Consider the following 25,722-nt stretch of genomic DNA (forward strand, 5'->3'; position numbering starts at 1 on the left):
TTGCACATCATTTGGTTAATTTCTACCTTATAAAGACACGTTTATAAGAAAGAAAATATGTATACAAATAGATCATAATTAAGATATGGCAAACTTTTCCTTAAAAGTAAAAAAAATAGGCAGGTATACCCACAGTTGATTTACTTTTTTAAGTTCTGGAGCTTCTTTTCATGTGTCACTCCATTGAAGAATTTGCATTACACCTCTTTTGAGATTTCTGAGCTGGTAAGATATTCTGCTACATCCAACCAAGTAACGTATTAGATGTTGTGAGGGTTTATTTAAACTGCAAGTTATTGTTTCCTATATGAATGTGTTAGAAGTACACTATAGCTCAGTGTCAACACTGTCAACACAGAGGCTACTGCCTGAATGCTAGTATCAGTACGTTAGTATTTTCCTAGGGATTAAATGGGTGGTCTTTTGTCTTAGTTTCAAGACTAAAGGCAGGTCATATTTTCATGGTGTATAGCCATCAATGAATGTTTCGTTTTATCGGTAGTGAAATCAGAAGAAAACAAATTGTGTTGAATTACTCTCTTTTAAACGTATGATTTCCCTTAAACAGGAACAGAGAACAGTTTAAGGAAAGAATGAAGAAATACTTTGATGCTTTTTAAAGAAATTAAATCACTAAACAATGTTACTCGTAAATACTTTGTAAACTTCTTGATTTAAAAAAAAAAAGGGGTAAAACTGAAAATTAAGATAAAAAATACTCCATATTTATTCACACAAATTATTCTGTCAAAGTGCTGGTATAGCTACTCAGCTTGTGAGGGTGGGCATTACAATACGTTATGAATTGTGGAGACTGAAGCTCTGAACTTTATATTACAAAATCCAGTTGAATAGAAATGCTTGAGTGCTGCGGAAGGACTAAAGATGCATGTTTAGGAGTAGATCCTCTGGTGACAATGAATCGTAGCCAGCTGGAAGCTTTTCAACAGCCTTCCAACTTCATTTGATAGGAAACAAACTGCTAGTTAAAAATAACACATATCAATGAACAAATCCTGAAATTATTCATTGCTAATTTTGTACACATTGCTAATTCAAGTGCTGTGTTATGAATATCTCACTTTAAGGACTAAAAGACTCACTCTCGCCCAAAATTTCTTTAAAAGCTGTGGAAAATTGGAGGTTAGATAGGAAACCCTTGACACTCAGTCTCTCTAACACATCCCTCACCCCCCCTTTTCTAGCACTCTGGTTGGCTTTTGCCAGTAAAGGCTGTATAGAAAGCAGGTGTACATACATAGCCATGTCTTAAAATGGTCTAATTCTATGGACATCTGCTGTGGTTTGATAAGAAATAAGAAATACAGTGTCTCAGACAGAAATTAGAATGGAAGAACAAAGGTTGGTTTTGTTTTTCCTTAGGACCACCAAGATAGGGTTTTTTTGTAGCGAAGTAAGACTGAGAAATAATGAAAAATGAAGTCAGAAGTAAATTATTTATTGATTTTTGGTGGTATTCTGTGTATCCAAGTGCTATAGAAATATGGAATAGTGTGATTCATATCTTAATTGATTAAAGAGGCACAACTGATGCACTAAAATATCATATACCTAATAAATGGGTAGTCATCAGTCATGTCTTAATGATACAATATTTGGTCACATGATAAATTATATTAAAGATAAATCTCTAGAACTTTCTAAACTGTACAGATGAGTATTGAGCTATACACAATCGCAATACAAATACTTTTTATTGTTTTAGCAAGTCGTGTTTATCCTTTGGAACAGATTGTCTACTAAACTTTCTGTTGTTTTGTTTCTGAATCAGTATTAGGTAGCTTCTGAATGACAGGGAAGTTTGAGTGGCATTCTTAATAGCCAAGTTACAACATAAAATTCTAGTTTGACCTTTTATGTCCCATGGACTGTAGAAGATAATAGTGTGTCCTTAAAATCTGTTAAACTATCCTTAGTTCATTTTCCATGATAAAAAGAGGCAGGTAAGGATTGATTTGCAGTCCACCGAAAGAATGTTTCTGTTGCTTTCTCTTTATGCAGGGAGAGTAGTGCCTTCAGACCATTTTGAAAACGAATTATATCCTTAAGAAGCAATATGGGGAAAGAGCATGGAAGGTGGTGGAGGGATAATAAATTATCTGTGAAGATATTGACTATGTGATCCCAAAATATTAATGTATCATCAGTGTGAAGTTTTGAAGTGAAATGGAAGTTTTGTATCAAAAAAAAAAAAATTGTAGTGTTACAGGAAATTTTGGAAGCCATGTGCAGCTTGAATTTATTTGATATATTGCTTCTTAGCTGTTGTTACAATTCATCTGAATAGAGTTTGCTTTTCCAGCCCTCTGACTTCTGATGAAACTGCAGAACTGACTGTTAGTGAGATTCTGCCTCTAGCTAAAAGGATATAAAGCTACAAAAAAAAAAAAAGACTGAAATAATTTGGGTAAAACTGAATTTACACTTCAGCAAGTTAATCATCTCATTGATTGCTAGACAGTTGTCCACCAAATGACAGATAAAAGTGTGGGCATGATTAGCAGATATGAGCCTTAAGTTTCTACCATCATGATATGCTGTGCTGGCAGGAAAAAAACTAAAATAGTAGCCTGAGCAACACAAGGAACATGGTGTTCTATAATAAGAGGGTTGCGAGTTATTTAGGACAGTGATTCCCAAACTTTGGTCTGTGGGCCACTGGTGGTTCCCAGGACACTTGCTTGTGGTCCAAGAAGAGCTGGCTGATCAGATGTAGTTGGCTCTCTCACCAGTTTCCACTTGCTAAGTGGAATTAATGGTAGCTAAGAATACTTTTCCAATAACGCTTTTTTTGTGTAACCATTTGCTGCGGTGGCCTTAGAGATGATGGCCACCATGAATGTGTGGTGATGGTGGGGAGTGGGATTGTGGTCTGCACTGCTGCAAACAGGAGAGGAGATCGTGAAAGCTAGGTATTCCGAGAACTGGGCTCCGAAAAACAGGGACTCATCCTTGGCTAACAGCCTTTGTCCTTGTTGTTGTGTATAACCCCAAAGGAAAGAAGTTACACAGGCACAGGGAGTCAGTATGCATTTGGTAATTTATCTAGCTTGTGACTCTCATTTATTTTAAGTAGTACGGATGTTTCTAATGATTGCTGATGTTGGAGAATAGCTACACTGCTGAATCAGGTGAATCAGAGCTACTAGCAATCTGTTCAGTCAGTACAAAAACACTTCAGAATTAGTGTCTGTAGTGCTTAGAAGGTTTTTGACCAGCGAATCCTTATCTGGGCTTCAGCACTGTTTGGTTAGTAGCAATGGTAGGTATCTGGCCCCATTGAGGTACACAGTGATAGCTGTGTTTAAAAGGCATTTACGTCTTGTATCACACAAGTAAAGGGAGAAAAGCAGTAGAAGGGCAGCTGAGCTGCATCACACATGCATACTTTAAGCTTATACATACACACATTTAATTCACATTACAGACATTTAATTCACATTAATTTCTATTTCAACAATATTTTCTGCTTCCTAGGAGTATCAATTAAAATATCTGAGAATCATTGAAAGATGGGTTATCTTTAATATAAGTTCTTTCGAGATTCAGTCAATTATGTTTAAATATTACAGATCTAGAGATCTCTGTAGTCATGTTTGTGTCCCAGAGCACATAGGGACGCAAATAAAATTCTGCTTAATTTTAGTGCAGAATTACGTGGCAAGATGTCTCCCAGTCCAATGGTATCATGCTGTAGATACATTAAAAAGAAGCAAGTTGTAAGCATGCCATCCAGGTAGAATTAAGTTAGTTTCATAACTAAGTGTTTCATACCTAAGTGTCATTTTTTTGATGTATAGAGAGGAGAAGCTTCCTGTTTACAAAGCTGGTCTCAGCACTGATTAATCGCATTGAGCTCTTCACATGGTATTCGTCAACAGCAAGGGATCCTGCATCGGGGTGTACACAGAGGAACTGGTTGTTTTCACAGGATGGGACAGGAACTGTCAGCCTAGTGCTGTCCTGCTGCCCCTCCTGATACAGTAATTGCTGCTGCACAGAAAGTTATTCCTTCCTTGTCTTGGAAAAGGCAGCTTAAGGAAGTGTGTGTGCATATGTAAAAGTTATTATGAGGCATTTAAATGTTGAAGTTTTTGTCTTTGCCTCGTAAGATCTGCATTTTACTGTATGGTTTTAGTGCTAGGTGTCTATTTTAAGGAAACAAATGATCATTTTGTGTTATGAACCCACTGGAATGTTTTAAATCTAAATGTGTGAAAAGTAAGCAGCCGTAGGGATGCTGCAGTACTCCATTTACTTCTTTCCTTTGAGCCACATTCAGTTAATTATTCATAGAGGTCCCGTAATCATGCCCATAATTATGCAAATAGATCCTTTGAGTGAAATCTTGGCATTTGGTGTTGACTTTATCAGTTCTGCTTCATTTTAAGCATGCATTTAAAAATCTTGTTCCATTCAAAACCAAAACTAAGAAAATAAAATTTTGCCATATGTGAAGTATTTCCAAGTTCCTCTATTGTTTTCTTTTCTGGCCAACCAAAATGATAACAATTTTAACTGCTAATAGCATCATACCTTAACAGCCATGTATTTATTTGTAATGATCACTTAAACACTATTAAGCTGATTCTGGTACCACTTAATGCATAGCTCTATATTCCATTGACTTTGATGGAGTAGTGACCAATTTTTGTTGATGTTATTAAGATGACGACTTTACATTTCTTATAGCTATATGAAAAATAGGTTCTCTATATTCTCTTTCTTTCAAGGTTTTCCACTGGGTCTGTCAACATAGTATCTGTAGGCATATTATTTAAAAATGTTCATGAATAACTTTCTAATCCATTCTAGTACTTTATTCAAATAATTCCCCCGTTAAAAGAACCAGACTTTTACATCCATATCTACAAATAAGGGTAATGTAATTCTTTTTTTAAAGATGTGTTTTAAAGTAACAACTTTTGAAACCTGATACAGTCTTCTGGATCCTTTTCCAGAAAACAAGACTTTAAAAAAAAAAAAAAAATTTGACATTCATCCATTGGAGAGTATAATGTCTTTACTGCATTCCAGGAAACTTTGGATGTAGGTTTTGAGATTGTTTATGGATCATTTTCCGCCTTTCACCCCATGACATAGGTATGTTCTCCAGCTGATACCATCACTTCTAATTAGATGCAGATGGCTGTTAGTGGGGGAAAAAAAAGTGTTCAAGAATGTGAACCCTATGAAAAGGTAACATTTATATCTTTTCGTGTCTTGACTTTAGAAGGCATGTCACAGTTCACTGAGATGAGGAGTGCTGTGATGTTTCAGAGTAACTTGTTTAAATGTTTACCATACTATTGTAGTGAAAGTAAAAAAGTAAAATAATTTAATAAACAAAAAATTGAGATTATTCAGATTATTATCCCCAGGGAGAATGCGTAGGAATCTTTTAGTCCAAGTCAGTTTGAAAGATGTATTTGCATCTGCTAACAGAATGAAAACGAACTATCCCCATAACAGAGAATAATCCTTTCTGTCTGAAGGTATAACAGGTCTGGATTTGTTTTGATAGTTGAGTCAAAAAGTTTGTTCACTATATAGGTTAACTGTAGGAAGAAAGCTGATCAATACTTTCATTTATTAATAAGAATTTCTACTTTATGATACAGACCTTTGATTTAATTTTGATACCCACAAAGCTTACAACAAACGCTGCAGATCTTGATGGGATCAGTCCATTGTTTAATGGCAGTTTTATTTTTAATTCACAGTGACCTACAGTTGTAAGACTGAGGAACCATAAGCAATGCACAACATAATTCCAGATTCTAAAAATAATCAGGTTTGGAACATGGAGTCTTTCTGTTTGCTTTGGTTTTAGGAGTTTCCCTTTCTTTAAGGAGCAATGTAGGCGTTTCAGGGAAATGCAGGAAACTGTAAGGCAGACTACTCAGGAAGAAGTAACTGCAAATGGCCTCATTCTTAGATAATGAGCTTCATTAATGAATTACTTTTACCTCCAGTGTATCTACTTAAATCTCTCAGCAAGATCCCAGGAGGGGCTGTGTGCTTTGAGAAATAATAAAGACCAAACGATACAGTCCTGTGGACTCAGGCTGAATGAGGGGGTCTCATTGCTGCTTGCGGGATGAAGGAGTTTTTCTTTTTTCCTCCTTTTGATACTGCATGGGACTATTCTTTTTCTTTAAGCTAGACATGTTCTTACCTTTCTAAACGTTGAATTTTATGTTTTGTGCATTAATACATTTATTAAAATAACCTAATTTACTACAGCTGTCAAATTACTGGGGTGGTCAGGTGACTGCTTAGTTGCCAAATTAATCTCTGTTGTGTTAAATGTTATAGCAGACTAGTACAAATCTCTGGGATTGCCATTGTAGTAACGTTTTTTTCAGAACAGAACTGTAGTTTTGAACATATTACCACTGAGTCTTTGCTGTCAGAGACTCCACTGACTTCCGTACTAGTGTTTACATGATTTGGCGGAAGAAATTTTATCCTGCAATTAATCATGAAGAGACCAGTATTTCTGAATGCACTTTAGTATATATTAAACTCTACATGATCATATTTGGATCTGTTTATGTGTAGAGTGCAGGTCAAATTCAGTTGCTGTCTTTTTATATAAATTATACTGTAAAGCTGCAGGCAGTTTCAAAGAGTTTGTAATGAGCTATGGCTTCGATGTCTGGTAATGTAAATGAATGAGGAGATCAGCCTTTGCCCGACTGTGACCCTAGTGCTGCTTGTGGGTCACAGGTGAATGGGTTTGCTTTCTATGTAGCACATCTCACCTGTGCAAAACAAAGACACCCCCCCCAAAAAAAAAATCCCTTATTCATCTGTAATGACAGATCAGTTTTGTAGTGGTGGTACTTTAGTCTCTATTTCAGCTATAAGGTAAAACTCCAAGAAAAATAAAGCCATCACAGTATCTTTGGCCTGTTGCCATACTTGCTATGCTAGGCAGTTCAGCTAGGTGACTAAGAATGGAACCTTCAGCATCTTCTTCGGGAAGGTTAAAAAGGAAACTGCTACCTTGGTAATAAAGAATAAATCTGGCAATTAATTTTTCAGTAGCGTAACAGAACACTGGAGAAGAGAAGATATAAATCAGAATTTAAAGTGGTCAATTTGACAAAAATGTGTTTTGTCCCCAAAGATTTAAAATTCTCACTATACAGCACATGCAGATGGTTATTTAAAGCATCAGCAATTGATAAAGAAACCTGCTATATTTAAAGAAAGAACAAGGTGAAATTCTATTTCCTCTCCTCAGTTTTGCCACTGATTTTAATAAACTCAAGCTTCTACATATGCTGTTTTGTCCAATTCTCTTTTGCCTTATGCTGTGCAAAGTAATGAAAGACAGAGCATGGAGTGCTCCTCGATCAAAATCGTGGCCTTTTCCGATGATGGCAGAAAGCATAACTCAGTGGAGAGTGTTAGACCAGAGAACTAGATTCTTCCAGCTGCTGGATTCACTTCATGTCGTGCCAGCCAGCAGCAGCCCCCCTGTCGCTCTGACATCCAGTGGGGATCAATGCCGGGAGTTGCTGAGCCACAGCTGGTTTCCTTTGCTGTCAGCTTGCACTCCTTGTGCAAAGAGGAGCCCAAACAGAGACTTACAAGGCTTTTCAGGACAGGTAGCAATTAGAAGCATTGATTGAGCGCTGTGAGATAGCACTGCATTGCAAAATATTTTGCATATGTTTTGTGCTACAGTCCACAGCACTGGTAGCATGGGGTCACGTTCTCTGCTGGAATAAACTGACATAGCTCTTTGCAGTCAGTGGTGTGGCACTGGTTTACAGCACCAGGGAAACTAAGAAAATAATTCTGAAAACTTCTTATAATCCATCAATTTTGAACGATAGAGATGAAAGGTGGAAAAATATTACGTTTGCCTAAGTGGGTTTTTCACTCCTTAAAATAAAAAGGATGCTGGACAGTATTGTTAAATAATTTGGATCTGTTTACTGCAGGTAGTTATTCTAGATATTAAATTTAACATTTCCATGGACTAATGAAGATAGAAACCTACATTTTCCTTTATACTTCTGTTAAAATAGTATCATTCAAAATGAATATACACAAGAGTAAAGAAAAAGGACTACGTTATACTGAATGCCATCCTAATGCCATTATAGTAGCTAGTGAAGTAGGAATCCATTAGGTGATTTTAGTTTTACTCTAAAGATAAGTGTTATTTTAGTATTCTCTGAAGCGTCATACTTATTTGAACATTTCGGTCTTGGTCTATATCACAGTTCTAACTAAAATACTGGGATGGATTTTCAAAAGAAATCAGGACTGACCTAACAGGTTAAAAGTTTTAGCTTGGATTCAGTAGGAGGATCGAGCACTTGAGAAAATGTCACCCATTGATCTGTCCAGTTGCTGTGAAGTACAAATTCTGTATTGTTACTTGTGCTACTGTATAACTGCCCCTCCAGTTATACTGTCAGCTGCTTGCATTTTCCCCTTTCCCCCTCTTAACATTGTAATGTGCTCCTTGTCATTTTCTCGTACTTTTAAAATAATTCTTTTTATTCCCGGTCTGTGGAATAACATGGTTGTCTTCCTTGGCCAGCTGCCTTGCTTTGCTCCAAACTTCGGCTCTCCTTTGTTTGCTCTCAGTCCCTCTTTCTCTATTTGTACCTGTTTAAACTTCCCAAAGTTTTGAAGTGCTGTTTTCAGTAGGTGTGACTGTTAGACTTGCCTACTGCGGCGCAGCACTCATTTATCATACGCCAACTGGATCAATTCCTGTGAAGTGATAGTCAGCCATTTTTGTTCTCTTCAACACTCATACAATTGCCACTGTTCTCTCTTTACCTCCTATGCTATATCTACCCAGTCTTGATGATGTGCAGAACATCATTATTTTGTTTTTCTTTCATTGTTAAACTGTACAAATGCAAGTTGTTAAAGTATACTATTTGCTGAAATTGCTTTTAGTTGTTTCATTCAGTAAGAAAGTTCTATGCCTCAGTTTCAAGACTGAATTTTCCCCATGTTAAATTGGAAGATGTTAGATCTGGCCAAACATGAAAAGGTCTTGATACTGATATGCTTTTCAGTAAAGAATTACCTTAAGGAACAATATACTCCGTGTGCGTTCTTCCTGGAGAGACTCGTATGTCACATGTCTCAGGCTGATGGTGCAAGATAATTCACATACCAGTGAAGCACATTTGCCCTTGCAAAACTGAGTGATGCTATTTCAGATCATAGGTGAAGTGAGTATTTGTAAGGGAAACATGCAAGGTAGACATGGGCAGGCTTTGCCTGCTAGTCAGGCGAAGCAAGGAAAATAGACTTTTTGGAGAGTCAAAGTAGGTTTTGGGCGGGCCTAGACTGATTTTTGCAACCTAGCCTTTTTTTTGTGGTGTAAGCTCAGCAAATCAGCAAGATAATGGAAATTGCAAGATTTTCTGTACGTTGCTTGGACAGACATTATTGGTACAGTGATCCCATCCAGAGGCTCAGACTGAATGTGGAGCCCTTTCAGGTAGACGTGCACACCTAGGTGCATGCTTTTTCCTGAAGGTCTTGGGACTTCATTTTCTCAACCACCAGATCTTCGAGTAGAATCATAGAATCATTTAGGTAGAATCATAGAATCATTTAGGTTGGAAAAGACCTTTAAGATCATTGAGTCCAACCGTTAATTTAACACCGCCAAGTCCACCATTAAACCATGTCCCTAAGCGCCATGTCTACATGTCTTTTAAATACCTCCAGGGATGGTGACTTAACCACTCCCCTGGGCAGCCTGTTCCAATGCTTGACAACCCTTTTGGTGAAGAAATTTTTCCCAATATCCAGTATAAACCTCCCCTGGTGCAACTTGAAGCCATTTCCTCTCATCTTTATCACTTGTTACTTGGGAGAAGACACCGACACCCACCTCGCTACAACCTCCTTTCAGGTAGTTGAAGAATACATGAACTCTGTTTCCTCTCATGGTTTATGAAGTCTCTGCCAATGCAAGGTTACTTCATTGCTTTCTTCCTAATCCCTCTTTTTATCACTTTTTTTCCTACAATGCCAGAGAGGTGTGCACCTGGTATGGAAAGGCTGAGCCCAGTTATGTTGACAACTGCTCTGGTGGCCTGTCTTTGCTGTTACTCTGGAATGACCAGAGACCTCAGCAGCCCAGGAAAAGTAACGTGTTCAGGGGTTCCCACTACACTGGTGTTACTGGTTTTGTTTGGTACCTGTTTGCTTGTATGTAGTCTAACTATTTCAGGCTATGTTTAGTGATTCTTCCTTAATAAGCTGTGGTAGAGCTGATTCATTTTGAGGTTACTGGAAGAGGGGAGAATTGCTGGAAGATTTTGAAAGGCTGCCAGTACTGAAATTACTTGTTATTTTGCAAGTGTAGATGTGCACACCTAGGCATGAAATTACTTCAAAACTGGGGAAAAAAATGGGTAAAGCCTAGATAAAAGCCTAACTTCTGGTAAAGTAAGGGCATACCATTGTTTTCTTCTGCTCTGTGGTTACTTGTCTCATACAGAGTATTCTGCAAAGTAAAATGGTGTGCTGAGTGGGATACCTGGTGTGTTGGAATGACCTTACTTGAGTTTTACAACCAACTGAGCTACATAAGCATGGTGTTACAGGTCTTTTTTGTTGTTGTTGTTTTATACTTTTTATACTCATTCCTGAATTAGTTCTCTTTTGAGTTTTATACTTGTTCCTGTATCAAGATATATTTTATATAGCAGTCAGCCTTAGCAAGGAAGTCCCTTCCAGTTTTGTTTGTGTGGGCAGGTGAAGAAGGGAATTCACAGAGCCTTTCACTTGGCTTCAGCATGTCCAGAAAACAAGAAACGTAATAGGAACAATCAGCTTCCCATAGGCTCAGATGTCTTTGCTTCTGCTCCTTGAGGTCACTTTATGATGGAAATTTAGATCTGCTCCTATACGGTGATGGTTCTCTAACCTCTACCCTGCCAAGTTTTTTTTTTTTATTTTGTTTTACTTTTTTTTTTAATAATATGATATTGAAAATTCTTATAAATTGCACTTTCTGTAGTTATTCAGCTTACTGACTGTAAAACGCAGTCATTCAAATACAGAAAACTTTTCTGTCTATGTTATGTAGAATACCCATATAAGATTTGCATGTTAAAGTGATTCTGGATGCATATGTTGGTGTAGAACTGCATAACAAAACACTGTTTAATGGTGTTTGCCTTGCCAAAATTGGAGACAACCAAAAAATTATACTTCAAAGTTTGTACTGTTATCTCATCATACCTTGGTAATAGTTACTTTAATCAGTTAGAGGGAAGCAAGACTGGGAATGCAAAATAAAAAGAAGTCTCTCACAGATATCTTATTTAAGAAGTTCAGTGTGCTTCTGTATGCTTTTAATAAAAAATTGGGGTTTAGTTTTTTTCCTGTTTATTAGTTCGTTCTGTCAGACTATGCTTGTACTAATTTAATTATAATACAGCTTCCTTTGAAAAACAGATTAGGTGTTAAACAAGTGTCCCAGCAATAGGTATGTAGATAGCAAAGGAAATCAGTAGTTCAATTTGTAAATTAAGGTCTTGTTATTTTTCTAATAAAGAAAATAATACATATGACCACTTCAGTATCTTGAGTAAATGGTAATTTATTTGTGGAGGATACCTTTACAAAAAGTAATTGCTCCAATAAACACTAATGAGTGGTGTGTTTATCTTAAAAGTTGCATGAACAGTTCCTGAGGGTACTAGGGCCAGATTAAGGTCTAAGGGTTAATCTAAACCACAGTGCTTTAAGACCTGGTTCCTGGTGTCAGGAGGAGTTCTTCAGTATTTATTGAACATTCTTTTATGGTTTCCATCCCATTTCTTTGGCATTTTATCACTTGCTGATACAAATTATCCAGGGTTCAATAATCAAATGAAAGATTGGGTGAAGCATTCAGGCTTTAAGCAATGTATCTTTAGGGGATGTATTTTCTAACACTTTTCCCCATACTAGACCCACAAACCTGAAATCTCAGGTTTTAAGCTTACAGTTGTATTTAAACATTTTCAGATGGCATCAGTCAATTGTAAGGAATTATTGTGTTTTGCTATAAGAACAAAAACAATCAAATGATTATTTAATTTCCAGATTAGACTTCTGACTACGGATGCCAGTTTAACAGGTAGTCCTTCTAAGTAATTTAATTGTGGGGTTGCTTTCTGTCTGTCACTACATGAAGGCAAAGATAAAACTTTCTCCAGGTTGCCCCATCTGAACCATAGTTACTCAGCCACAACCGCTGCTGCTCCTTCCACCAGTGTTTGTATGTATTTGTAGTGGAAAAAGGAGGTGGGGCATAAAATCTAAAACACTTGGCCCTATATGTTCGCTGCGCTTATGGTATTTGATGGAGATGCAGTGGACTTAATGTGACCCTGAGCTAGCTCTCCTGAACTATTTGGTTGGCTGTACTTGATGCTTTGTGCCTTCTCTTTTCATATGCTTTGGTATCATCACTGACCTTTCAGTATCTTCTCTCTCTTTGCTTTTCTTTCTCTTGCTACTTTCTGTTACAATACTGCATTTTCATGTGTTTAAACTTGTTATTTTCCTCACTGTTAACATTAAGCTGTATGATGATTTGTCACACAGCTGAAATGAGCAGCATCTTCAGAGGAAGAGGTGAATCTTTTTCTAGTCCCCTGGTTCAGTCTCCAGATACTTACTTGTCCTTATCCTGTAAAAGGTCCAATTCTGAAAATTCTTGACCACAAGAGTCTATACAGGTGGTTCATTAGAGTTTGTCCTTAGATATCCTGGTGCTACCTCCTAGAGTAAATGACCCAGGGAAGAAGAAAATACAGTGCGGGTAGGGCAGTGGTTTTTACCTCCCTTTCTTTCACAGCATATGATTACAAGTCACCTTTTTACTCAGTTTCTTACTTGTTCATGATTAATTTGGAGACCTTGTGTATGAGCAGACGCTGGGACAGACTTTAAAGTCACTCCATGACAAGTGGACAGGAGTCCATATGTACGTACTGAGCTCAAATGTACAGTCATCTGTTGTGACCAGAGTAGTTGGGATTTTGGACACGCAAGCATTCCCTTGTGAAATTAGGGAAGTACAAAGGCATGCAGAAATTACATGCACAAATTTAAGGGTAGTGTTGGAAATTCTAGCCTCCAGTATCTTTTTGAATCATCCAGTAAAAAGGAGTCTATGATTTTTGGAGGCTTTTTAATGAAAGGCTAAATTTTATGAATCTCCAGTCTAAAGTCTGTTCATATAACTGATATGCTTTTTTTTTTCTGCCCAAGAATTTCCCTTGCATACACAGCAGAAAAACAAAACAAACAGAATTCTCTGTTATTTCCCTGAAAACCAAAGTCCTCTTTCCTAGCAAGATTAACTTGTCAACTAATCTCACAGCAAACACTTTATTTTAATCTATCATTGTTTTCTGACTGTGGGTTTAACAGAGGTCAGAAAAAGAGATTCATTAAAGTGATGGTGCATTTGTTTTTCTGAAAGCACATCAGAAGATGAGTGCTTTGCCAAAGAAAATAAAGAAATACAGTATTTCTTTTAATACGCTTCAGCTAAATAAAGTCCTAAAATCACATGCTTTGGGCCAGCTGGGGTGTTTGCAGCATAATGTACAAGTCGTATAATTTCTACTATCTGAAAACTGCTTAAATGAGCTCTCCTTCAGCCATGCCATTTATTCCACACCTGAGGTGAAGTGACTCTGGTCCCTTCCCTGATGTAGAGCCATTGGAGAGCTGACTGCCAGTGTGTTTGTGCAAGTCTTTTTGCTTATACAAAAAACCCATTTAAGCTTCTCCACCCAAGAAATTAATGTTGATTTTGGATAATCCTGGGCAATTTTATTCTTTAAAATAAATAAATAAATCTTCTAAACCTGTGACGCAGTCCAGCTCTCACATATTTTGGACTATTAGAAATGTAGCATTTGTGTTGGGGAAACGTGAACTGACACGAGGCATGGGCAATTTTATATTTGTCCAGAAGTAGAATAGTATGCGTATCTCAATATAGGGTTACACGACGTTGGAGTTTCACCTGACAAGAGTGCAGGGTCAGATGGTGATGAGGAGAGTTTTGCGTGTGGATTGCCAGACCCCACACTGCATGCTCATCCTCCAGTGTGGCTTCTCTAGGAGTAGTGCCAATGTGATTTGGTTTGGCAACAAACCAGTATTTCAGAAAAAAAGGAAAAGTTGTATTAAACAGCTGAAACAATTCTCTGGGGTCAGCATTGGCTGTCGGGACTCACTTTCAGTCTAAGAGAGATTGTATGTGTATGTAACATAGGCCAGTAGATGTGGAATCTGAGCATCCTTGCTGTAAGCGGTGCTGAGCGGGGCTGCACTGAGGATGCTTTGGCCCAGTGCAGCAGAATGTGTCTCTGCGATCATCATCAATCATAACTAACCCATCCAATTAAAAATCGCTTCTGCAAGCTCTGTTCTCCCCTGCTCCCTTAAGGAAACACTAGTGCACAGGTTTGAGTTGAGTATGCTCAAGCCCTAAACTCAAGTATGGGCAAATGCGAGGAGGAAAAAGCCCTTATTTTCACTCTGCTCTTAATCCCCACCCATATCCTTCCTCAGGGTTCTTGCTTTGGCAACAAAACTGGTTCTGAATAGGCACATCTCTGCTGAAATCAATAATAGCTATGAATATGTTGCACTGAATCTCTATGCTGTTATTTACTAGGTAACTAAATATTAAATTAGATATCTAATGTCTTAATAACTAAAATAATTGACTGTATTTGTCTAACGTAGTTATCTACTTTAACTTGGAAAATGTTGACAGTGGGCTAGACTGTCTTTGCTGTATTGTTTAATAACATTGCAGCAATGTTCAGCATCTCTCGTAGTAGATATTGAATTTGTGTAGTGAAAAGCAGCCGTTAACCTCATGAGATTGAACAATATAAATAAAAATTTGTTTTGTTTCCTGCTTGGTTTCTGGGGTCTTGTGAACCATGAGAAGTTCTCTAGAAGATTTATACACCTACTTTATCTCCTTTTCCCTTGCTCTAACCTGGAAATAAGTTGAAATTCTTGTAAAACCACTTATTTTCAAGAATTAAAGCTACGAATAGAATGTCAAACTTTAAAGGACAAGCTGATAAATCACTGGAGATGGCAATGCCTGAGTAAAACAGTATGGAAATGATAGCAAATGTTTACAAGGGAAAATTGACCTGCTTAACCCAACACACAGTAATATACATATACCCAACATAACATGCTCTTTCACTTGTTGGTGTATCCAGTGGGCTGTCATATTTCTTGTATGCTGGTTTTTCTGTGTGTTATATATACACTTAATTAGACTTGCGATGTAGACAACCCACTCCTGCATGAATTTAAGCTGCTATGTAAATAAATAAATAAAAAGTAGGAAAGGCAGCTTTTGCTAAAAATAGAAACTAAGTTTAAAAACAATGTTTTGGCGTTAGGCCTTTATTTAGGGTTTTGGAAAATATAACAAGCTCTTTGTTTTCCATCACTTGCAGAAAGCCTGATAAGCAAAATATTACTTCTCTATCTAATTTAATTCCTATCTAATAATTCCTATCTAATTTTGCATTCCTTGAGTGTGTTTTAGTAAACCCCTTTTTCATTTAGAGTAAACTACTATAAATTACAATGGGATATGATCATTAGTAGTTTTAGTAGAAATACTAGTTTAACTAAAGAACTTATTTGTTGTGACCTCTGTGGTAATAGTTTAAGCTTAGAGAAAAGCCATCAGAACACATTCTTGAACAATTATTTTGCTTTGAAAGGCTCTGTTTCATACAGGTGATCAAAAAGGCAATATAGTGCCAGCCCACTTCGGCTACCAATTAATACTATCACTGTCAAACCCCCAGTAACTTCACTACTGTAGTGTCAGTAATTTTTAGCATTCGAGGTTACTGACCAATTGCCATCAAATTTACTACATGTGGATTAAAAGACGAATCAGCCTTCATAATTTGATAAGCTATGTTCACAGTCATAGGCAGTTAACTCCATAGTTATCACTTTCTCTAAGCAGGTGCAAAACCAGCTACATCTGAAATGGACCTACAGTGCTATCTGACTTTCTCTCACAGTAGTTTTTCAATGCATTTAAGTCTTTTTAATCTATGTGTTTTTACAGTATCTCTGCCTGCCAGATACTTTCTTTCACATCTATTTTTCACATAGGGAACTGATGCAGAGAACATCAAAAGAAACCAAGTGGGAAGTTAAACACCTAATACTTGGTGGGCTGGTCAGGGCTGTGTGCGCACTACCTCTGTTAGCTGCTCCTGAATTGTTAGAGGTGGGTGGTTTTTGCCAGTAACCTATATGCTGTCTGTAGGACCATGGCTCAGTAATGAGCCAGTCCTCATCCTGTATCTGAACCTTGCTGCTGGGAGATTTAGCTTATTTCAGACTAAAGCTGCATTGCAAGTCAACATGTAAGGAGCGTAAAAGGTCAGAGTTTTAAACTGGAGTATGAAATTGAGCCCTGAGGTAATAGCGTGGTTTTAAGAGATATTAGTACCAGTACATCTCTTTTAGATAAGCTATAGGCATATGTTCCCTCATGCTTTCTGCCTCTTTTCTGTCATTCTTTCTTTCACTATTTCTTCCTACAGCCTTTTCCATGGAGTAGTCCAGCTTCATCTGAAGTGGTGTATCCTTAACATAGCTTTTAGTTTAGCGGATAGAGCACTTTTCTAGCTGATGAAAGAGCTGTGAATCCCCTTAGATTGGGGAACTTGAGAGCCATATCACCCACCTCATGAGCAGCGGTTAAAGATGCCCAAATTGCTGTAAATTCTTACAAGCACCAGATCATCCTTGTCTTGTTGACTGGCCAGGAAGCAAGTAGCAAAGTCCTCATCTTAAGTGATTGCCCAAGCTCCTTTAGGAGGTCCCTGGCAAAACAGGAATGAAATTGCACAATAGCCTAGAACCATGAAGCTCTAACTTGATCTCACTCTTTGTGGCTGGATCGACAATGATAAGAACCTGCATAAATAGGGGTAGTTTTTGTAAGTGCTAGTGCTCCATGTTGATGCATACGTATTTCATATTTTTCCTCATTTCATGGGACTTTTTTGTGCATCTTTATCTTAAGACAGGAGATTTTAAATATCTGAAGGTTCTTAGTGTGTGATAACGTGTGATAGTTTGTCTTGAGTGAAGACGAAGTATTGCTGTTGTAGGTCCCGATCTCTCAATGTAAAGTTAGATTGATTTATGCCGATCCAATGCCTTGAGTTCAGTTTTGTTCTGAATGAACGGCATCACAATGCTAGATGATGCACCATAAAGCTCCATGTGTTTCCACATCCTTCCCTGATTCCCCAGCTACACATGAGGCTTCACATTCTGTACATGTGATTAATCAGTCTATATTTACCAGTGGTGGTAACTTAAAATTAAATTTTTTAGTTTGGTGGGTTGGTTGGGGTTTTTTTAATTAATAAGTTTATTTATTTCAGAGTTTTCCAAAGAAGTGAAAAAAAAGAAAGAGATACTTGAAATTTCTATCATTAAAACAAAGGACTTCTTTTCTTTTATGTTTCAGACACAGATATTAAGGAGCTAGAGGATGTTTTTGGACTTAACGGACAAGTAGAGCATAAGCTGAACTTCCTCAAAAAGAATGTATCAAAAGACATAAAGCTGGTACTGATTGCTCATTCTATTGGTTGCTACATCACACTGGAGATGATGAAGCGAGCATCAGAACTTCAGGTACATTAACCTTATAGAATGGGAGTTATATTATTAGCAAAACGGTGCACATGCTTAGCCTATGAGTAATGCCATGTCTTTCCTGTGGAAGCTCTATTCTACTGTACAAAACTTTTCAATTAAAATGAAATAAAAACATCAACGACTAATCCTAATAACATATGATAAAGCAGTTTGATGTCAAATAAAGTTCTGACTCTGAATTTGGACCTTTAAATGCCCTTGAAATATAAATAATTCATAATGGTGATAAATATATTTAAGACTTTCTTCTTGTCTTCTCATCTTTAATTTATAAACAGATCACTAGATATTTGGCAATTACATTATGTTACTACACTAAAAATTAAGACTTACAATTTTCATAGCAGCTTCTTATCTCAAGGCAAGCAGATTGCTGGCTATACATGGGGAAATGTATGGAAAAGAATAATAATATAAATTGTGATGCGTACTACTGTAAAGGATGTTGGTTTTAAAATTTAATACATTTGCACATGTCATTGCTTCTGCAACTCAGTCTTTGTGTAACTCAATGAGAGCAAGAGGTGTTGCTGCATGTTCTTGTGTATCTGAACATTTTTCTTTGTCACTGTGAAGCAATAAGAAAGCTGAGGCAGGACCATGTCCTTGCAACTCTGGAAGTGGCAAACTGTTAGTGTTCAGTAATAACTCACTCTACTAGCAGATGATGAATGAAGAATACTGAATTTTTATTCTTAAACACACACTCTTGCTAAATCATTGCCTCTTCCTTTACATTATAAAATCTTCAGTGGAAGGAAGTGCAGTGTTAGCGTAAAGTCTGTATTTAATATACACGAGTAGGTTCTTCCACTTCTTCAGAACCATTTCCACTGCATGTCTAACTTTTTTTTTTTCCTTTGAAGGAAACAGCAACTAAAAATGTGAAACATGAGGTTAACCTGATATATTTCCACAGGAATATTTCACTTTATGATTATAAACAAGGGCATTTTTTTGAGGGAGAATTTTTATTACTGTTCTATCTTTTCAGAGGGAGTGTTCTAGAAAATATCATATGCAGTAATTTGTCCAAAAATATCAACTTTTCTTTGGTCAACATCTGTACAGTCTTTATTACAGCAATAATTTTATCTGGTTTCAATTAAACTATGAATTGCTGAGTAATTTTTTTACACCTGGCTCACTGGATGCTGGCAGCTTGCTATTCATCAATGTTTTGAAATGTAGGTATCTTTGGGACACTCTTAGACTGCATGGTGTACTGTGTGCATGAAGTTAATATATGACAAGCTACATTTAAGATGCATTTAACAATAGAAAATATTTGTGTAAGCCAGAGTGTTGTGCAACCTTTGTCCCTTTGCCAAAAATAAGTTAACTGTTAGGTTTTATAACATATGAAGTGTGATAATAAGAAACTTGTGTTTCCACCTCTCCCTTTATTTTTACTGGAATATTTGATTCCCACAAGATTTTGAGCACATATGTGTATTTTAGTAGCTAGATCATTTGATTTTATTTTCGTGTAGTTCTTATGTGATATTCATTTATTACTTGAGTTTCAGTTTTGGTCTTAAAGCAGAGAATTTAAGAACCTTTGATTGCTTACAGTTTATTATTCTGAGCTAGAAGTTAATGTGTAGTATTTATTGTTCAAATAATTCAGTAAACATTTATTTTTGAAGCGTATGTTTAGCAGATATGATTTTTATTATCCAATTTAAAGCCCTTTCATAATCTAACCAAGTATAAACTAGATTGTCCCTCTCTTATACAATGATGAGGGAACCTGATGAACTTGAGCTAGCGTGCCTGAAAAGGAGAAAGTACTATCTCCTTATCTCCTCTTAGTTGCTCTTCAGCAGTCAGTTTTGAATGCCGCTAATTTCTTGGGCCGTTGTGCTCTGCAGGTTAATGGGGTACTATGGGGTTTTTTCTTAAACTTCTGTGAAATAATGCTTTCTTATTTCATTAAAAGAGAAATGAAACAGGAATTTTCAGTTTACTCCAGGATAAATTCAGTTTTGGACCCCATCCCTATTTTCCTACTGACTCTTAGGGAGGCTTCTGTTAACAGTTTCTTCAGGAGACCCCTTAACACAAACATGGTCTTAGGTTGATGCTTCTAACTAACTCTGATTAGTAGAGAAGGGCCACGCAGGTTACATCCGTACTTGTAACTAAGTGGGCTACTGCATGGATTTGAGTACTGGGCCAGCTATGCAGTGATGTTTTTGGACTAGTCTTTAGAGACTTTTTGGCCCAAAGCAGCCAGCAACTCCCAGACAACACCCTGGCATGGTTCTGGGCTTGGCAGAGGCCCAGGACCATTCCCAGTAGTTAATTTGGATGCAGACATCCTGTTTTTGAGGCACGGGAAATACAGCCACGTGGACACAGACTATCCCATGCCATCCTGTTTAATGGCAGGACCAGGGATTAGTTCCTGGCTGGTCTGTTTGCTGGTACACATGTAACCTTGAACACTTCTCAGTTGCTGTGGTGGGCATCAAATCTTAACAAGATTTGCCTCTCTTGGGAAGTGGAGCATCCAGAGTTTGTCAGACGGCTAAAAAATTTTGACACTGGGAAGGAAAATGTTAATCAGCCTTACTCCATGGAGATGGAAAAATGCAATAATGTACAGCTTACTTGATATGTGGTCTTAACCTCATAATCTTCTTCGCTCTTCATTCAGCCAGCAGAACTGAAAAATGAAGCTGAGTGACAAAATTATTTTCTCAGTTGTTGGTGCTTGAGCCTAACTCATAAATATGCTACATCCTCCAGGCATTCTCTTCTAAAATACGAATCCTTACTTGGAGGATTTCCTTGTGTTTTGCTGGCGACACTATTGAGTATTTCCTAAAACACTCTGATTGTTAATTTAATCAAAAGATTGACACATTTCCTTGCTAATGAAATTAAATCTGTTACAGCATTAGTCTTTCGTTTGTAATGATGCTTTTGAAATGCCAGTACCTTTGTGGTAATAAATTAACACTTATTAATGAGTGAAACTATCATACAATGTAAGTATTGCTCTTTCTGAAGAAGAGTTTAAAACCTCTGAGTATGTATCAGTTTAAGCAAATAAAATTTCTATAATATATAATTCAAAACCATGCATTGCTACTATGTCTCAGTGGTGCAAGAGAATATTGGGTATTGCTAGACCTTGGTTGATTTCATAAATAATAGCTAACAAATCATAAGTTGGAATAGTTGTGTATAGAACAAGTTCATACCTTGGAAACCCTGTCACATCATTTCTGTGCACACATTCGTGTGCATCTGCCTTACCTTTCCTTCACCATGTTCTCTACCAAACAGAAATCTGTTGGTCTGTACTTTCTTTTGAAAATTCTGATAAGTGTAACAAAATAACATAGTTGGCATTTAATGATTCCACAAATTTATACAGTAGCGTAACCATATTTTCATGTTTTTTCTTTTGTCCGTATACAAATTGCATTCAGGTCTTTCACTTGAGGAGCTACAACTTGTTCAGGATCTGGTAATGTATGTAGCTTAGAAGGTTTCTGCAATGTGTCTTATTCTTCATAAATCAGTACTGACTTTTACCCATCAGGAGGCTGTCCACTAACCAAGCTTTCTTGAGTTAAGCAAACATTTCTTCATTGCTGACTATTCTAAATTATTTTCTGATGTGTAAAGTATTGTTGCTATTCATTCCCTTTTGTAAATAAATTAAACATGCCTAACAGGAGGTACTGGGCACTTTTTGCTAACCTTTTGGGTTACTGAAATTGGCTATATACCACTGCTGTTCATTTTCTGTCTGTTTAGCCAGTTTCTAATCCATAGAAAAATGTTTCTCTCACCCATTATTAGTATTATTAGTGGTCACAGGGATTGAATGACCTCAATGGGAAGCATTTTTTTGGAGCTTTTTGAATATAGTTATTTTAGATGATGCTCCCATATGTGCATGGTAGTTTTATTTCTTCTTTTTTAAGTTTTTCAAAATATTTAGTTAAAGAAGTGAAGGAGCTTTCACCTAGAAAACATTATTGTTGTTGCTTCTGGTGTTAGAAAAAGGCAGAAATATATTTTGTCATTCTTTTTTAAATGTAGCTGATAACAGATTAGTCTTCTGTCATTCCAAAGTTTCTGTTGTTGCATTGTTAGTAATGGGGTCTTTTATTACCCTTGGTGCTCCCCTAAATAACACCTTTAGTGTGACATATGTAGTCCTCATTTTGTGGTTTCATACTTGAACCAAAAGGCCACGTTCCATCTGTTGTGAACAGCTTGCTTGGAAACTTTGATGGCCTACAGGTACACAACAGAATGACAGATGTCATGACTCTGTTAGCTTTTTTTTTTTCCTATTGTCTAGAAATCTGCTTCTTCCCAATTACCTGCAGCCCTTTGGAGCACATCTTAGTGGGAGCAGACATCTCTGCACATGGCCTTTCTGACAAAGACATTGATTGGGATATGAAATTTCAGGCACGCTCTTCTCTTTGCTGTCTCTTGGCCAGGGAATTTCTTTTTTTCAGTTTGTGTGAGAAATTACCTGTATATATAGAAGTAGTTTGTTTTAAAAGAAGCTTTACTAAAACAGTGAAAAATGGCAATAGATAGTTTTCATTACAATGTGTCTTTGTATGCAACATAAAATGCAATAAATAATTACAGAAGAAATGAAAGAAATCTCTCTCAAAAATGTGTGAACATCTATCCATAAATACTTTTTTTGCAGTAAGACAGAATATGGAGCTTAAAGCAAATCAGCTATTCCTGAATAAGTCATGTAAAACATTCTGATTCTAAACCAAATGTCTTTTTCGGATATAGCTTAATCTGTTTTCAAAATAACTTAAGATAATGGTTTCAAATGTATTTTAGATTCATTCTGGACAAGAGTGTTCACACGTGAAGTTATTCAGGACTGTTTCCGTGTTTAGATATTCTTTACTCAGGCTTTAATTTACCAAGCCTGTTGGTCAACATCAGTTCTGTAAGTTATCAAAGCTTTTCCAAAGTTTACTGGCAGAGCTAATCCTCTTTTTGAAATGCAGCTTCCCGGAGACAGAAGCTTCAAGTAGGTGTCTTGTTTTTTTTTTTTTTCTTTTTTTTAAGCTTTTGGTTCTCCCAAGAGCTGAACTGGACAAAGAGAGAATTTTATTTTGCCACTGTTGGCAGATGCGTAATTGGCCATCTTAGCAAAAAGATCCCACCTGCTAAATGAGTTATTTTTCACATCTTTTTGTGTGATGAGAATAGTTACTTATGGGGAGGGCAGAAGGAGCATGTAAGTTGTTTTGCAATGGCTTAAAGTCTCATTTGGACAAGTAGTAGATTCTTTCACTGTTGCCTTTCTGCCTTAAATCAAGTTGGTTCTTTTGTCTCTGGTTAACACTTAGTTCCTTTCTGTTGAAGTACTTGGAAAGCTTCCCCTAACTTTAGTGAAAGTAGAATTAGGCCGTAAGAGAGAGAAACTTCAGAATTCCTCTGGTAATTGATTTATTGTGATACCAAATTCAATGCAGTGACCCTTTATGTTAATAGTTTAGTTTCAGTTGTGTTGAAAGCTTGATTATGAATTTGGGAAGCGCTTTCATAATGTTAGGAAAGAGAAAAGTCACCATGTTTTTAAATACGGGTATTTCTACAAGAAAACAAAATTCTTTAGAATGTGAAAATCCACAGGGACTACGAGATTGAGATTAAAAGAGGGAGATTTTTTTATCAGTACAGGAACTACTAAGCATGTCTAACCTTTGAGATAATAAGGGGAACTTTTCAGCAGCATGAGTGGGTGAGGGAAAGACTGTATGAAGGTAATGACGTTTGTTCAGTTTCTATGTTGCTGAGACAAGAACCTATATATGTAATCCAAGACTGTTGGTGTCATCATTACAGAAAACATCTTCTGAAAGGACACTAATTTAGCAGGTTCTGACGTCCTTAGACGTTCTAGTGCATTTTGGAAGTAGAAGGAAAATGAAAATATAAACACACCTGAGATAAACAGGAATATAAATTTTTATTCCATTTTTGAAATTTTTATTTAACATAATAGCATCTAATTCAAATGTTGCTTACCTAAATTAGATGTCACAGTACTTTAAACAAAGTCAGTTTACATAGGTGTTCTGTAGGTAAATTAACTTCTGATGATCTCACTGATGATTATAAAGTTTAAAATATGCTTCGTGAACAAATACATTTTTTACCACCTTGACTGTTCTCTTACAAAAGTAAGCTTATCTCAGATCTTTTGAAAAGTACAGTGAGACTGCATAAAATAGAAAAATTGCCAGAAGACTTCTGAAGAGACATGATGTCTTCTCTCATGTAGAGGATTATACTTTGTATACCTGTGTGCCAGGGTGCAGTGTAACCAACAGCACAGTAGAAGCGTGAATAAATGTCCTTGGTTTGTGCAGCCTTGTTTTGATTTATCCTTCCTGAGAACTGTTTGCTCTTGGTTCCTTAATGGTTTGCAGTGATGGGTGGAATATGGTTATGTGGTTATGTCTAGCAGTAGGGATCATGATCTGGAGAAACAGAATGGAGAAACACTATTTTTATATGAATTTCATGTTACTTGCAGGCTTAAATGATAAAGTGCAAAAAATCCCCATAAAAACTAAAATGGGTAAAAGACTTACAGTAACACAAACCCAGTGACAACATTTGCAAAATTATTATGCAGGAAAAAAATAGATGGCTCTATTTAGCACACCTCACAAGGGAATTGGTACACATTTCAAATAAATGCGTATCTTGTGAAGAGAGCTGCAAATTTCTAGGCCATGATATAAAACTAAACCGATTCTGATGTATTTTTCTTCTTCAGTCCATCCATTTGGATAAATGAATTACATATTAAAAAAACCCAAGCAAACAGCGTTGCGCTGATATATACCCACCTTCATCCCCCTTTAAGTGTTGAGAGAGGGAAAAAAAGAAAGACTCTGACACAGTTTTGCACAGATTTAATCATGAGTCTAAGTACAGCTGCCTTCAGTGAGATGTGCGTGTTAATTTATGGATGTTTTAAGTTTGTCACTGAATTGGACTAGTTCTATAATATATATATTTTTGACAGCTCTCTATAAGTTCTTGATAGACAGCAATTCTGTGGGAGCATACACAAGGAAGCACAGGTGGCCTGAGCCAGCAATTAGACTAAAATTTGCTTTAGTTGACGGTATACACATTGCAGAGTCTGCATAATCCACCCTGCAACAGATGACAAAGTTCTGACGAGTATGTTCTCTCAGTGACGCCTCAGGCAATATCAGTAAATCTAGTGGAATAGCCAGTAAACCAAGCAATATGAACTTGGTGCATATGTAAACGTGCAGCACTCTTATGTGGAAAAAGTGAGAAGGAATGCAGTTGATTTATTAAACCTGACCAAATAAAATAAATAAGATACTGTATCTTTGAAGCATCAAGGAAGTTTCTACAAAGATTTGTAGAGAGATTTTTTTTTTTTAAATGAAAACAACCTTCATGTCAAAACTTAAGACAAACATAAAACCTTCTCTCTTTGGGATGGGAGGCTGCAAAGCAAGGAGCAATAGTAGGTGAGTTCATGGCAAACAACGATTTGTTAGAGAGATACTGACTTTTGATTGAGACACTCATAGAAGGCCACCAGCCTGAATTTAAAAGCTCAACAAAAATTCAGAACACTGTTGGTGAAAGGCTGATAACTGTGGAATGGGGTTGAGAATGTCAGCTCACCCAAGAGACCGCTAGCAACCATTATTTCACTGGCTTGATGACAGACTTTAATCCTAATGGTCCCAGTCATATTCTTTTCTACCCCTCCTTGACAAAAAAAAAAATCTTTAAAAAATGTAAACTGTAAAGAAAATGCAGCAATCAACAGGCAAACAGGATTTTTTGTATAACCCTCACTGGACACTGCCTTTGTGAATAGGAACAGGCACTGTCTAGATTGGCATGTGCTGCATAGGTCTGCCTGAAATTACTTTTCACAGA

At 36.8% G+C, this 25,722-nt stretch overlaps 1 protein-coding gene across 1 annotated transcript in view; it reads left to right on the forward strand.

Annotated features, from left to right (window-relative positions):
- The window catches only part of LDAH (lipid droplet associated hydrolase), a 128,654-nt gene that overhangs the window by 39,704 nt on the left and 63,228 nt on the right, over positions 1–25,722 (forward strand). The window contains exon 4 of the mRNA XM_030037436.1: positions 17,576–17,745. Coding sequence (XP_029893296.1) covers positions 17,576–17,745 — 170 coding nt within the window. The remainder of the gene's footprint in view (positions 1–17,575; positions 17,746–25,722) is intronic.

The sequence above is a fragment of the Aquila chrysaetos genome, chromosome 15 (genome assembly GCF_900496995.4).
Source record: "Aquila chrysaetos chrysaetos chromosome 15, bAquChr1.4, whole genome shotgun sequence".
Taxonomy (NCBI): Eukaryota; Metazoa; Chordata; class Aves; order Accipitriformes; family Accipitridae; genus Aquila; species Aquila chrysaetos.